A 13,307-nucleotide genomic window follows, 5' to 3' on the forward strand; every position below is an offset into this window, starting at 1 on the left:
TACACTTTCATACCCATCAAACTAAAAATTCTCCCAGAAGCCATAATTTTGAATTTTAAAAATTCCTTTGGTGAGTTCCATCTTCCCTGCTCCAGAAAATTCAGTCAGTATTGCATACTGATTGAAAACTCAGGCTTCACTGGTTAATTGTCTAGAACAGGGTGTTGCCTCAAACCCCCACACTCTAAGGATCAACATGTTCCCTTTTCTGTTGGTGGTAATTGGGGTGTGTGTGTGTGTGTGTGCGCGCGCGCGTGCGTTCTCCAACAGTTTTGATGCCTGATTCTTGGGCTTGCTTAATATTGGGGTTGAGCTATAACTTGTTAGCCATAGGGTGTCCACCCAGTAGGAGGTGTGAAAAAGAAGGATCTTTAAGAACCACCAATAGCCTTCTTTTTGCTGAGAGGGTAGGATTTCTGTATATTTTAATGCTTCTTTACTTCCCCATCTTCATTTTGGGGACATTATCTTCCTCTTTCCAGAACAAGAAATGAGGTAATAATCTCCTGATGCCCCACACAGAAATGAGAGGGGCTCAGGAATCAAAGAAAAGGAGAGGAAGAATCCCTGTATCTCTGCAACTGTCACCTTCCTGCATGTATGAATAAGTTCTCAGGAGTCAGCTCCCAAGACATCTCATGGCGAGCTAGGGGACAACCCTTCTGACAGAAAGCCAAATGACAATTGCACAGGATGAGTCAGGGTCTCTTTTAATTGGAACGTATGATGTTCTAGTGACCCACCTCTCTTCTTTCATTTCTTACGGATTTCTAAACGGCTTAGGGAGAAAAAACTTGGAAAAGAGAGGGAAGTTCTTCCTTCAAACAGGAACACAGCTATCTCCCCACTGACACTTGTTATAAACAAGAGACCCTTCCTGCTTTTAATTAGAAGGCTGAGAGGTGTGAGGGCTACAGATACACACGTACATGCCATTGATGTAGTGAGTTGGAGAGGGAATGAAGACAAAGAGTGAAAGAAACTCGGAAGAAAGTGAAAAGAGTGAAGCACCCATCCCTCCCTTCCTTGAGATGGGGGCGGGGGGGGGTGGGAGTGCGAAATAATCAAGTCTTCAGAACGCACCTTACTAAAGAGGTCAAAAGGTAGTTAGGGGAACATAAACAATGTGTTCCCCAACTATGCAGGTAGAAACTGAAAAGATGAGGGAATAAGCAACAGGATGTGAACACGCCCTTACTATTTCCGTTCGAGAGAACAGTCTGGAAAGTACAGGGTGGGGGGGGTGAGAAACAGCACAGGCAAGAGGGCTAGAAAGGGAGGCCGATCATTTACACACAGCCGCTTTCCCAGGAGGGCTGAAGAGAGGCTTCAAATCTGGGACCAGTTCTGCTTTGTTTTGTTTTTGAACACAGATGCGGAGCAAGAGGACAAAGGGGGACCTTCCCGAGCAGTAACATCAACATTCCCTGTCCTCCACCCCATCCTCAAGTATTCTTGGAGCTCTGGGGTTGTTTTTCACACGACTAGCGATTTGTGGGCCGGGAATAAACCGGCGCTTCTACATTAATTGTGCTGGTTAAGGCGAGGCACGAAATCCCTCATAAGCACCTTCTCCTTTTACCTTCAAACACTGCTCCCCGCCCTGCATCGTCTGCACCCGCCTTTCGAAGGCCCCTGGCCCCGGACACATTTTTTAGGGTCATTGAGGTCCTCCTTCCTCCGGGACCCAAGGGAAGCCGCCCCGCAGCCCTCCGCCCCCTCCCGCCTGCGAGGCAGCGATGCACAACAACCATTTTCCCCGCCAGGAGCACACCGTGTCCACGCGCCGCTGCGACGTCGCTGATTGGCCGGGCTCCTGGTAAACAAGGACCGGGCAGCCAATGGGAGGGCTGTGCACGAGGGCAGCACGAGCCTCCGGGCTAGCGCTCGCGTGGCCCAGCCAGCCCCGCTGCTATATAGAGCTGTTTCCGGATCTCGGTTGGAACTCCCCTCTCATTTTTGCAGACGGAGTGTCCTCAGCCAGCCGGCCAAACCCAGAGCGCTTCTCCAGCTATTGGGGAAAGCAAGCTTCTTTTTCTCTTGAAATTCCGTGGCATACCCAGCCGCTTACGTTGTTTTTGACATCTTTTCAAAAATTGAGTAGAATCGAAGAGGGAAATAATCTTAGATTATTGCAAAGGGTTCTTGGATTTAGGATTTGGTTTTTTTTTTTTCCTTCTTTGGTTTCTAACCCTTAAGCCAACCCAGCCCAATCATGGTGATGTTCAAGAAAATCAAGTCTTTTGAGGTGGTCTTTAACGACCCTGAAAAGGTGTACGGCAGTGGGGAGAAGGTGACCGGCCGGGTGATAGTGGAGGTGTGTGAAGTCACTCGAGTCAAAGCTGTCAGGGTTTTGGCTTGCGGAGTGGCCAGAGTCCTCTGGATGCAGGGATCCCAGCAGTGCAAACAGACCTTGGAGTACCTGCGCTACGAAGACACGCTTCTCCTGGAAGACCAGCCAACAGGTGAGTAACCCAGACATGCTCTGCTGGAGGGTGAAAGCTGATTTGAGAAGAGGATTGAAATGAATAAATGGAGCCTGTACTAAATATTTTAAGTGGCTCAGGTTGAGTGCTTTTGAGTTCTGTGCTGCGGCTCTCTTTTAGTTTTAATTTGCAACCACCCCGAAAAAGTGATGAATACAGCTTCTTAGGGTGCCGTGTTCTGGACCTGCAAGGATGTTGCCTTAGGTCTTTAAAAATATTTTTTGTGTGTGCACATAAGGTGCTTATTCTTTGTTTCCTGTTTGAGGTGATAGTAGCTTAACCCTCAACCTTGCAGGGCTTTGCAATTTTCTGCCCAACAACATGTATCAGAATTTCTCGTTTAAAAATAGGAGGGGTGAAAACTAGGGTACTACAATACTCTTGCATGCCACCTAAGAATTCCTGATCACAGAGATGCATTTTAAGTGTAACAAGAAACCTAATGGCTACTCACTTTTCTCTCCCTTCAGGTGAGAATGAGATGGTGATCATGAGACCTGGCAACAAATACGAGTACAAGTTCGGCTTTGAGCTTCCTCAGGGGTAGGTATCAGCTAAATGCATCTTTGCACTTTCAGTCTGTGAAAATCTTCCCCTCCTTTGATCATCTTCTGTTCTTGGAGAGCATATTTAACTTAATTATAATATTTGTTTTTACTTGACACAGGCCTCTGGGAACATCCTTCAAAGGAAAATACGGGGGTGTAGACTACTGGGTGAAGGCTTTTCTTGATCGCCCCAGTCAGCCAACGCAAGAAACAAAGCAAAACTTTGAAGTGATGGATCTAGTGGATATCAATACCCCTGATTTAATGGTGAGGTTCATTTGAAGATTGTATGGGTCTCAGGGATAAGTCAAATGTCTTGGGCATTAGATTGAAGCACCTCAGGGAATCAAGTCCTAAGTCATCAAGGTGGGAGGGTTGCCTACCCTAGGTAGGCAGGGGAAAGGAAAAAGAAGCAGAGAAAAGAATCTCTAGAAATTCTCAAAAAAACCTTTTCTCCTCCATTCTACTTAGGCGCCTGTGTCTGCTAAAAAGGAGAAGAAAGTTTCCTGCATGTTCATTCCTGATGGGCGGGTGTCTGTCTCTGCCCGCATTGACAGAAAAGGATTCTGTGAAGGTAAAAACCTAGAGCTTAAAACAGTAGACTGATAGAACAGAAACCATGGGTTTGGGGGTGAGGACAGGGATAGAAGAAAAGTCATTAACTTTACTGAGCATCCATTTTTATTTTTCTGATCGCTAGGTGACGAGATTTCCATCCATGCTGACTTTGAGAATACATGTTCCCGCATCGTAGTTCCCAAAGCTGCCATCTTAGCCCGCCACACTTACCTTGCCAATGGCCAAACCAAGGTGCTGATGCAGAAGTTGTCATCAGTTAGGGGCAATCATATTATCTCAGGAACTTGTGCATCATGGCGTGGCAAGAGCGTTCGAGTGCAGAAGATCAGGCCTTCCATCCTGGGCTGCGACATCCTTCGAGTTGAATATTTCTTGAGGGTGAGTGAGTGGGGCTAGAGAGAGAAATTGTTCATCTGTCAAAAGACAGGGATGTCTTCTCTAGACCTGTAGTCTAACAAAGTGCCTTCTTCCTTTTATAGATTTATGTTAGCGTCCCTGGCTCCAAGAAAGTCATTCTTGACCTACCCCTGGTAATTGGCAGCAAGTCGGGTCTGAGCAGCCGGACGTCCAGCATGGCCAGCCGTACCAGCTCTGAGATGAGTTGGGTGGATCTAAACATCCCTGATACCCCAGAAGGTGAGCCAGACATCATGTCTTTTCTTCCCCTCTGGCCTGCTTGGGTTTGTAAAATTGTGAAAATTCTTGGCCAGGCTTCTTATCCCCATACTTTTTCTCTCCAGCTCCTCCTTGCTATATGGATATCATTCCTGAAGATCACCGATTGGAGAGCCCCACCACTCCTCTGTTAGATGATACAGACGGTTCTCAAGACAGCCCTATTTTTATGTATGCTCCTGAGTTCAAGTTCATGCCACCACCTACTTACACTGAGGTGAGAATTGTCATTTTACCACTACGTTTATCCCAGGCCTTCTATAGGATGATAACTTGGAGGGATTGCTAAACTGGGGTTTTCTTTTATTTCTAAAACTAAAGGATCTTTTGTCTTTTTCTCCCTGCAGGTGGATCCCTGTATCCTTAACAACAATGTGCAGTGAGCATGTGGAAGACAAGAAGCAGCTGTACCTACGTGTTTCTTTCCACCTCTCTTCCTGGACTCGAACTTTTTCAGAGACTGAACTGAACAGTCTCTACAATGGGCGATGGGTCCACCCTAACCTCTGACTCCCGAATGTAGGAGATCAGCAGGCAATCTCCTGGGCCTTAAAGGGTGTGCACTCATCCTCAGCCAGCGAGATGTGATATCGGGGTGTTTGCTAGGTGGGTTTAAAAACGCTAGAAGAACTCAGGCCCACCCCTCCTCTCAGATCTCCTTGAAAATTGAAGCATCTTCAGTAGTTTCGAATAAGGGGTAGAAATGGCCTTCTGGCATGGTCTTCCCAAGTTTTTTTGGAGGGGAGTATCGATCGTTATCACAATATCAGATCTTGAACTTTGTACCATCAGGAGCACGGCCAATTTAGCAAATGGGGAAAATGAAAAAAATCATGGCCAAAACTTTGGAAAAGGAGGTTCTTAAAATCATTGTTGCCCTTTGTTTCTACACTTACAGAAAAAGAAAGAAAAACTTGGCCTAGACTTGGGGGAGAGCTTCTTATGTGAATTACAGGGAAGAAGCTCTAAGGTTGTCTTTGCTTAGAATGTACTTTAATCTGGTTTAAAGTAGCTGTAACTATGCCCCACCAAAGGTCTTAAAAGCCATTTTTAGAGCCTGTTGCACTGTGTTCTCCTGTTGCAAACATCTTCCTGTGGGAGAATGTGTTTTTCTTACCATGTGACTCCTTGGAATTGATTCCGAGGGGATGTTTTTAGCACTTTAGTTCTTGTCATATATTTTTTAAATTTTTTTTTACTATCTCAAATGTAAGCTAAAACTGGTCTACTGTGTCTCTAAGGGTAAGCACACGGACAAAAAAAAAAAAAAAGTATTACGCATTACTTTTGAGACTCCCAGTGTACAGAATTCTGTAATTGTGACTAATGTTATGAGAAGGGTTGCTGCTATCAGCCATCAGCTGTGCCCACTGTGACGTCTCTAAACCTTAGGAGGAACTCGAATCAAGATGCTCCAACACTGATCCTCCAGCCTTGCCATAAGAAACTAGAGGGCAGGTGTTCACAGAAGCCCCAGGGACCCTTTCCTGCTCAGTGTTAGGGGGCCTGGGATGTTGACAGCCCTCTCATTGCAGCCGCTAGCACTTGGAGTCCCCCTTAGCCTTAGCACTTTGTTCACTAATCTGTGTCAGCACTGAGCTTCCACCCTTTTCTGAGAAAGTATGTGGGCTGAAGGTGGTTTAGTTTTTTGTTTGTTAATTGTGTACCTTTTTGTATGATAAGAAACTATATTTTGTACTTTACCAGATATATTTTCACCCCAGGTGGGGGTATTCTTTGTAAAAAAAAAATAAATAAAAATAAAGGTGTTTTTTTTAATGGCAAAAACTTGTTTTTTTGTCTGTGAGATGATGCTGGAGAAGTTTATTAGCAAGTGTGCCCGAAGGAGCATTTCCCTATTTCACAATTCATTCTTGAAAATTCTGTAGAGAACATTACAGAATTAATCCTAATGATTCTAGTCAGTGAGGGGTGGAAGGTGGAAAGGAGGAGGAATCTGAGCTGCATTTAGTCTTTCCAATTCACTAAAGAACTAGCGGGATTCTGGTGGTCTCAGCTATTTTCTACATCCATAGCTAATCATTACTGAATTCCTTCAATTGGAATGTGTGAGCTGACTTCTTTAAAAGGAGCTCTTGAAATACAGGGAAATGAGGTTTGTGAGGGTGTTTGGTAGGAAAGGTTTACGGTTCCATGTTTTACAATTTGGCTTCAGTTTCCAGTGTAAACCTGGTTTATACACAACAAGACGAGGTAATTACTTACGACTTGAGGATTTAGAGTTAGGAGTATTAAATTATTTGAAGGCTGCTCCTGTTTTTATCTCTGCAGTTTCTACCACAGTTCTATCTAAGCACATAATCACAACTCAGTAAATGTTTGTTGAATATTCAACCACACCCTAATCCCTTAGGATATGTATGCTTCTGCAGTTCCTATTTCTTCCTTGTAGGGTAATAAAAATAGGTTGATACCACAATCCCACCTCTATTTGAAATGATTTTTATTCCTAAAGGAGTGACTAGGATGAGAAACCCTGAGATGGCAGGAGTTAATGTACTTTCTAATTTCTGAGTCGTTTAAATGGGAGATCCAGTCCTAGTCCTTGAGTGGGGTTTGGCTTTTCTGTGGGCCTCCACATACTAATTCCAAACATCAGACTTCTGGAAGTTCATAAAATCTATGTGAATTGAACAGAAAGTGAAATTGATTCTTTTCCACTACTATCTTTGTTTCCGTCTCATTCTCAGTACCTCTTTTGCCCTTTCCTGGCTCTTTGTCGGTTTTTCCTTACCAAGGTATCCCAAGTCTCTAGCTCTTACCACCATGATGACTCTCACCTTTACTCTCATCTCTGCTTCCTTCTTTAACTTACCTATTCAAGAATTTAGTAGCTCCTCCCTTTTCAAATCTGTGACCAGGAAACTAGGTCAAAGTTGTTGGAAAAGTTTCTTTCTGCAGCTGATTTTGCAGAGTCTGGAGGGGTGGAACAAATACAAGAGCAAGCCAGAGGGCAGGACAAAGGGATGGAGACACCATGGCATAAATTGTTGTGTGCATGGCCTAGCTACTGGTACTTGATCTGAGAAGAGGATGGCATGGAGAGGGTAGATAACATACACCCAGGTCTGCTAGAGATTTGATCCTCCAAGGGCCAGAACATATGCATTCTCTCCTGATACCTAATACCTCAAATCCAGTACCCTATGACAGAACATTCGATGGTGATGGAAATGTTCTATATTTGCAATAACACAGTAGCCACCAGCCACGTGTGGCTAATGAGCTCTGAAATATGGCTGCTGTGACTGATGCACTGAATTTTTTTTTTAATTGGGGAATATTGGGAAGTGTTCTTTTCCAGAACCCATCAGCTCCATGTAAAGTCGTTTTTCAATCTAATATGTTTCCCCCAAAAATAAGACCTAGCTTGACAATCAGCTCCCATGCGTCTTTTGGAGCAAAAATTAATGTAAGACCGAGTATTATATTAATTTTTGTTCCAAAAGACGCATGGGAGCTGACTGTCTAGCTAGCTCTTATTTTGGGGGAAACGTGGTAGTTGCGGGGGAGCACAGCTCAGCTCCAAGTCAAGTCATTTTCAATCTAGTTGTGGAAGGCGCGGCTCACTGGCCCATGTGGGACTCAAACCGGTGATCTTGGTGTTAATGAGCACCACCCTCTAACCACTTTACCAACCTTTTGCCCACCTGTGGCTCAGCTCCAAGCTCCAGCCGTTGCTTCTCACCAGGCCATGTGGAAATCGACCGGCGACCTTGGTGCTGTGAACACTGTTCCCTAACCATACAGAGCCAACCGGCTGCTCTGAATTTTTATTTTTGTTCAACTTCATTAATTTACATTGAATAAGCTCCATGTGATTAGTGACTACCATATTGAACAGTGCGGCCAAAATCTGAGGAAGGAAATAAGTAGCTCTAGCTGTTCACCCAGAGGAAACTCACCCTTCCTTTAGAGCACAAAAGGCCCCACTAGACTTTCTTTGCCTCCTATACACAGCTTCTACCTACCCCAGGACTTTTCTTGCATATATGCTCACTTAAATCCACTTTCCTGGGTACTGGCCCGGCGGTTTCTCCACTACCGAAAGTGGGCAGATATTTTGGATCTTCCTTCTCCATGCTCTTCTCATATGCCTTTTAATTTTTAAAGTGCTATCACTGGCATGTACAGCCATTAGAGGAGATCCAGTTCTTGGTATCATTTATTCATTAGGTCCAATCTGGTATAGGAAGATTTGAGAGAGGACAGGAAGAAAATTACCTAAAGAGAGAAGAGAGCTAGAGAAAGTGAAATGAACAACAGAAGGGTAGATACTTCCCCATCCCGGGTCCTTGGCTACCTGGATATTCCAGAACAGACTGGAAACATAAGGATGTAATAACTTGGCTAAGGCACAGGGAGACAAAAGTGTGTGGAAAGGATCTGACTGAGAATCTGGTCAACAAAAAACAATCCTGGGAGCTGAAGTGTACAAAGTGGGGTGAACGAGTGACTTTTGTGCAGTTCTTTCAACAGCATACAGCGCTTTTCCTGGCATTCTTCCTTGAACCATCTCTAGATGACGGAATGCATAAGATGGACATGGAAAATATTTTACCGACCTTCCAACGGCTGAGTCCCTGTCCCAAGCACCCCGACCTCAATAGTTTGGGACTGAGAGAGCAGAAACTTGTGTCCCATTCTCTGTTCTGACTCTACATCTGCTTCCCTTTCCTAAGCTGAAAACACAACAAAACAAAAACTCCTCAGAGATGGCTGCAGATCCAATAGATAAGTCTATAGCCTAGAAAAAGTCCAAGGATCAGCCTTCCTATGCTGTTAATATTAAGGAGAGATAGTGTAGTATGGTAGTTAAGCACATGTACCCTGAGGCCAAACTGTCTAAATTCAAATCTTACTTCTACCACTTGACAAGCTGTATGACTTTGGGCAACTTTTTAAAGCTCTCTGCTACAGTTTGTCTGTAAAACGGGTGATCGTTACAGTACCTTCCTCATAGATTACTGTGAAGATTTTAAAAATATATGTGAGGTGTTAGAAGAATAGCAAGTACAGTGCTTGTTATCTAAAATAAAAGAGGAGGGATACCCACCACCACTGGTACCTTGATGAGTTCACTCCCAAATTGTTCTTCCCAAATTGTCCCAAATTGTTCTTGCTCTCTGACCTGTCAGAAGCAAGGCCATTCTTTCCTTGTTCCCCTGGATTCCCTTCTTGTGTTTGGGGGACAAAACAGTCTGAGAAGAGGTATAGAAGCTAACTCAGCCTGGAGTTTATTTGGTAGGGGACAGGTCGCCCACTGTTGGGACTGCCATCCCCAGGCAGGGATGGGCCCTCTACCCACCCCTGGCATCTCATGGTATGTAGATCTGGGGGCACTCGAGTGTTCTCTCTCATACTCCCAGTGTGCTTCTCAGGCCCCTGGGACCTTCTGAATTTAACTAAGCTTTCTTAACTTTTTAGTGTACAACTCCAGGGGAAAGCTTCCCACCATTTGGAGTGATAAACTGAGGAACAGAGAGTGTTGCTTATACAATGTGACACTACAGAGAACTCTCAGACTCCTTATTTGAAGGTATTGCATCTGGTTGGATTTTCCCCCCTGAGGTGGACTAGACTGAGAAGCACAAAAACCAGTGGAGGTGAGCCCACTGATGAGACCCAAGTTAGCCTATTTAGACTATTTCTGTTTTGTCATGACCTTGCCCTGGGCTTGACCCTGTTGTACTCGCCATTGGGCCTGTTATGTAAGAAGAAAAAAAATAAACAGACTCTGAAGGCTGGGATTTTTCTGATTACCAAGTGTTTGGTCATCTCCGCAATGAAGTGATGGGAGAAAGAGGAGGACGGAAAACACAAGACATCATTGTGAATCCCACGTGCTTTGAGCTCTGGGATGCCAAGCAAGGTCTATTCTCATTCCTTATTGGATGACGAAGCTGCTGACTATCTTTCCAAGTCAATCAAAGGGTCAGTAAACAGGTTCTTGGAAATGTCTGGCTGGGCGCCTAGTTTGGATATTTTTAACCTCCTGGACAGATGGACAGATGAAGGGTTTCGGTTGCTGGGAGGGGAGGTGGGGTCAGGGTCGTGAGAACTGTGTTTCCCTTTTATGGCTCTCTGGCTCAAGTGCCCTCCATCTCCACTTCACCTGACTAAAATTCGGACTTCCTCCTTCATTTATCCAGACTCACAGGATTTCTCTCCATTCCTGGTTTTTCATGCTTGACTCTCCTTCCCACTGTGAGGAATCTTTGATTTCTGTTACAGACCACAAAATATGTTTTCAGCTCCCTATCCGTGTAGATCAAGGAAAGGGTGGTTGGGCAGTGACCCATGCTCCTTTGCTCCCCTGGATAAAGGTGTAGCCTGTCAGAGGCTTCTCTTCAGCTCTAAAATCTCCAAATTCTCCTGCAACCTCACGCACCCCACTAACTCCCAACTCGTGGGAACAGAATTTGAAACCTTGGGAGCCCAGATTTGGGCCTCATATTCCTTTGGAAAGTAGAAGAAATGTTGGTAGAGGTCAGAGGCAGCAAACAGGGGGTCCATAAATGGAATCAGCTTGCAGACATTTAGAAACCTGTACAGTTTCTCCCTAAAAATTTCAATTCGTTATAAACATTGAAACACCAAATTTCACTAAACTCTACTGTTCGGGCTTCTCTTAAATGGCAATCATTTGCTAACACTGAGCCCACATTCCTTCATAGCATCAACCTGCGGGAGCTGAAGGGGCCAGGCAGGCTCTTATTTACAAGTTCTCACGGCTCCCTGCTGCGTTGCACTCACCTGCTTCACTCCTTTGTACCTACCTGCCCGACTCCTGTCTGGTGCCTTAGATTTGTCTTAAGTTGTCACCTCTGCTCTAAGTCATGCTTCTCAAATATTTCCTCTGAAGGACCCCTAAAAGTAGGGAGAATGAACTATTTTCCCCGGGGCTTCCAGAGCAGTCCAACGTAGCCTGTCACAAGCCAGAAATGTCTTCGAAATATGTATTTTAGGTTTCAAAAGTGCACTATTTAATTTATGCCATATAATGTATTTGTGTAGTTTAAGTATAAATATACTTTATCTCCCCCACCAAATCTCAAACGTAAAATTGACATTCTGGAAGATGGGCCATGTGTATTCTGTGGCTCCAAGTATTCCTCACCACGTCATCCATGAAAAATCCACTTTAAGCAACACATGAGGCAAAGACAGGACACTAAAGACATGAGGCAAAGAGGGACATGGAAAGAAAGACATGGAGAGAGAGTGGAGAAGAGGAAAAGACTCTCAGTCATTAAGGATGAGTCTGAGAGACACGCTCTCTCTCTCTGGCCATAAGTCACTCCTCCTGGCCTGGCCCAGGCCAGCTCCTGAGGGGTCCGTGGACACCCCTGATATCTCTGGACAGGTGTTAGAGTGGTTGCTCAGAGTGAAAAGCAAGTCTCAAAACAGAAGCCAGGCCAAGTAAGGGAAAGGTGAGAGGCCAAGAGCAGCCAAGTATGATTAGACAGGAAAGATTGTCTAGGGGTCAGGAGAGAGGCTTGGGGACGGAGAGGAGGGCCTTGAAAAGGGATGGTCAGCATTTGCCTTTTCACCCACTGAGCCCGTCTTTGTTTCATTTCCTCTTACCACCCCTGCTGGAGAAAAATGAGGTAAAAGAGTTACTTTGACCACCTTAGATGAGGTAATTTCCTCTCCAGAATGGCTACATCTCTGGCCATAACAGAGCTTAGGAGGGTAAGTCCCAGGGCATCTTTCCCTGTCCAAATGGGATTTCATCTATTCTCTGCTAGATAGGAGTCCCCCAGATCTGTGTCCTGGACTTAGGTGAATTCCTCCCCGCACCACATCCACCCCCTTCCCTTTTAGTAAGACTAAGGCAGGTCTAACTAATCTCCCTCCTATTCTAGTACTTTCAATGCCGCCCTGAGTGTAACAATGTCACGGACAGGGTGGGGATATTTTCTCCCTTTGTCTATTGTATACCAAGAGAAATGGAATCACAGGATGTGAAGATGCAAGGATAAGCAGGGGTCAAGGTTTGGGAGGTCCAGCCTACAGCTGAGATCTGGGAGGAGGGAGATTTGAGAACTGAGACTAGTCCCACACTCAGAGGTCAGGGGGACACAGCCCTACCGTGCATTGGTCAGAACGAGGTTTGAGGAATCTCTGGATTCCTCCCCCAGAGTCCTGGGTTCCCAAGGTGATCACACTTAGCCCCTCAGGTCCTGCATTACGGTTGTTTGATTGTTTTCACAGTGATTCCCATTGGGTTTCCAGGGGCACCCTCCCTCCGTTCCCTCCAGGATACAAAACAGCAAATTAAGTCCTGTTGGGTTTTTCTAAGGTGATACTAGGAAACTGGAACTCTTATTTCCAGCTTTCTCATCTCAAACGACCTTGGGGAGAAAGTGCACCTCACTAGGGAAAAGGTTAATAGAGAAGGGGTCACCCCTGGTCTGGCCAGACTAGGTAACTGAGCTACAGCATTCCTGTCTGACTCATTTCTGTCCTATGGCCAGATATGATATATGAGGGAAAGAGAGAAGACCTGCCTCGCCAGCTCCCTCCTTCCTCAGTCAGAAATATCTTGGTGGTCTGCTTAATTTGAGTCGTGGCCTGAAGATCATGACCTTGAACTCTTCTGCAGGAGTTATCTCCTTCCTTGCTAGTTGATGGAATTGCTGATCCTCCTGCTACTCAGGCTGAAGCAGGTTCTTGGAAAGGACTGGCTAGATGCCTGAGTTATCTTTAGCTTGCCCAAGCTGAAAATAAGGTGGGAAATCCAGTGGATGGAAGGAGTTCAGCAAAAGCTGGACACGTCCTGACCTTTGTCCTCTGAACCATTTGGACTCTTGCAGGTGGAGCAATATGAACTTAAAGGATTCCCAGTGGACATTCTAATCCAAAATATGTTTCATACAGGAGGAATTTGAGACTTGGAGACCTGACATGACTTTCCTGAGGACACAAAGCTATCGAGCGGAGAAGCTAGGACCATAAACCAGTGCTTTGCCCAGCTGAGATGGCAGCCCCCTCC

At 45.2% G+C, this 13,307-nt stretch overlaps 1 protein-coding gene across 1 annotated transcript; it reads left to right on the forward strand.

The window, feature by feature from the left end:
* The first annotated feature begins 1,682 nt into the window (after nt 1-1,682).
* TXNIP (thioredoxin interacting protein) lies at nt 1,683-6,732 on the forward strand. The gene is made up of 8 exons (XM_081026453.1): nt 1,683-2,465; nt 2,957-3,029; nt 3,154-3,301; nt 3,506-3,608; nt 3,735-3,991; nt 4,093-4,249; nt 4,354-4,505; nt 4,636-6,732. Exons 1-8 carry the CDS (start codon nt 2,216-2,218, stop codon nt 4,669-4,671), a joined length of 1,176 nt encoding a protein of 391 aa, XP_080882579.1. The 5' UTR covers nt 1,683-2,215; the 3' UTR covers nt 4,672-6,732.
* The last annotated feature ends 6,575 nt before the right edge of the window (nt 6,733-13,307 follow it).

This window comes from Rhinolophus hipposideros (genome assembly GCF_964194185.1).
Source record: "Rhinolophus hipposideros genome assembly, chromosome: 19".
NCBI classification, from domain to species: Eukaryota; Metazoa; Chordata; class Mammalia; order Chiroptera; family Rhinolophidae; genus Rhinolophus; species Rhinolophus hipposideros.

Excerpts from the sequence above, each read along its gene's own strand:
- TXNIP (XM_081026453.1), top strand. The coding sequence starts at position 2,216 with ATGGTGATGTTCAAGAAAATCAAGTCTTTTGAGGTGGTCTTTAACGAC. Across the intron at positions 3,030-3,153 it reads GGCTTTGAGCTTCCTCAGGG|GCCTCTGGGAACATCCTTCA; the intron begins GTAGGTATCAGC and ends TACTTGACACAG. Across the intron at positions 4,250-4,353 it reads CATCCCTGATACCCCAGAAG|CTCCTCCTTGCTATATGGAT; the intron begins GTGAGCCAGACA and ends TTTTCTCTCCAG.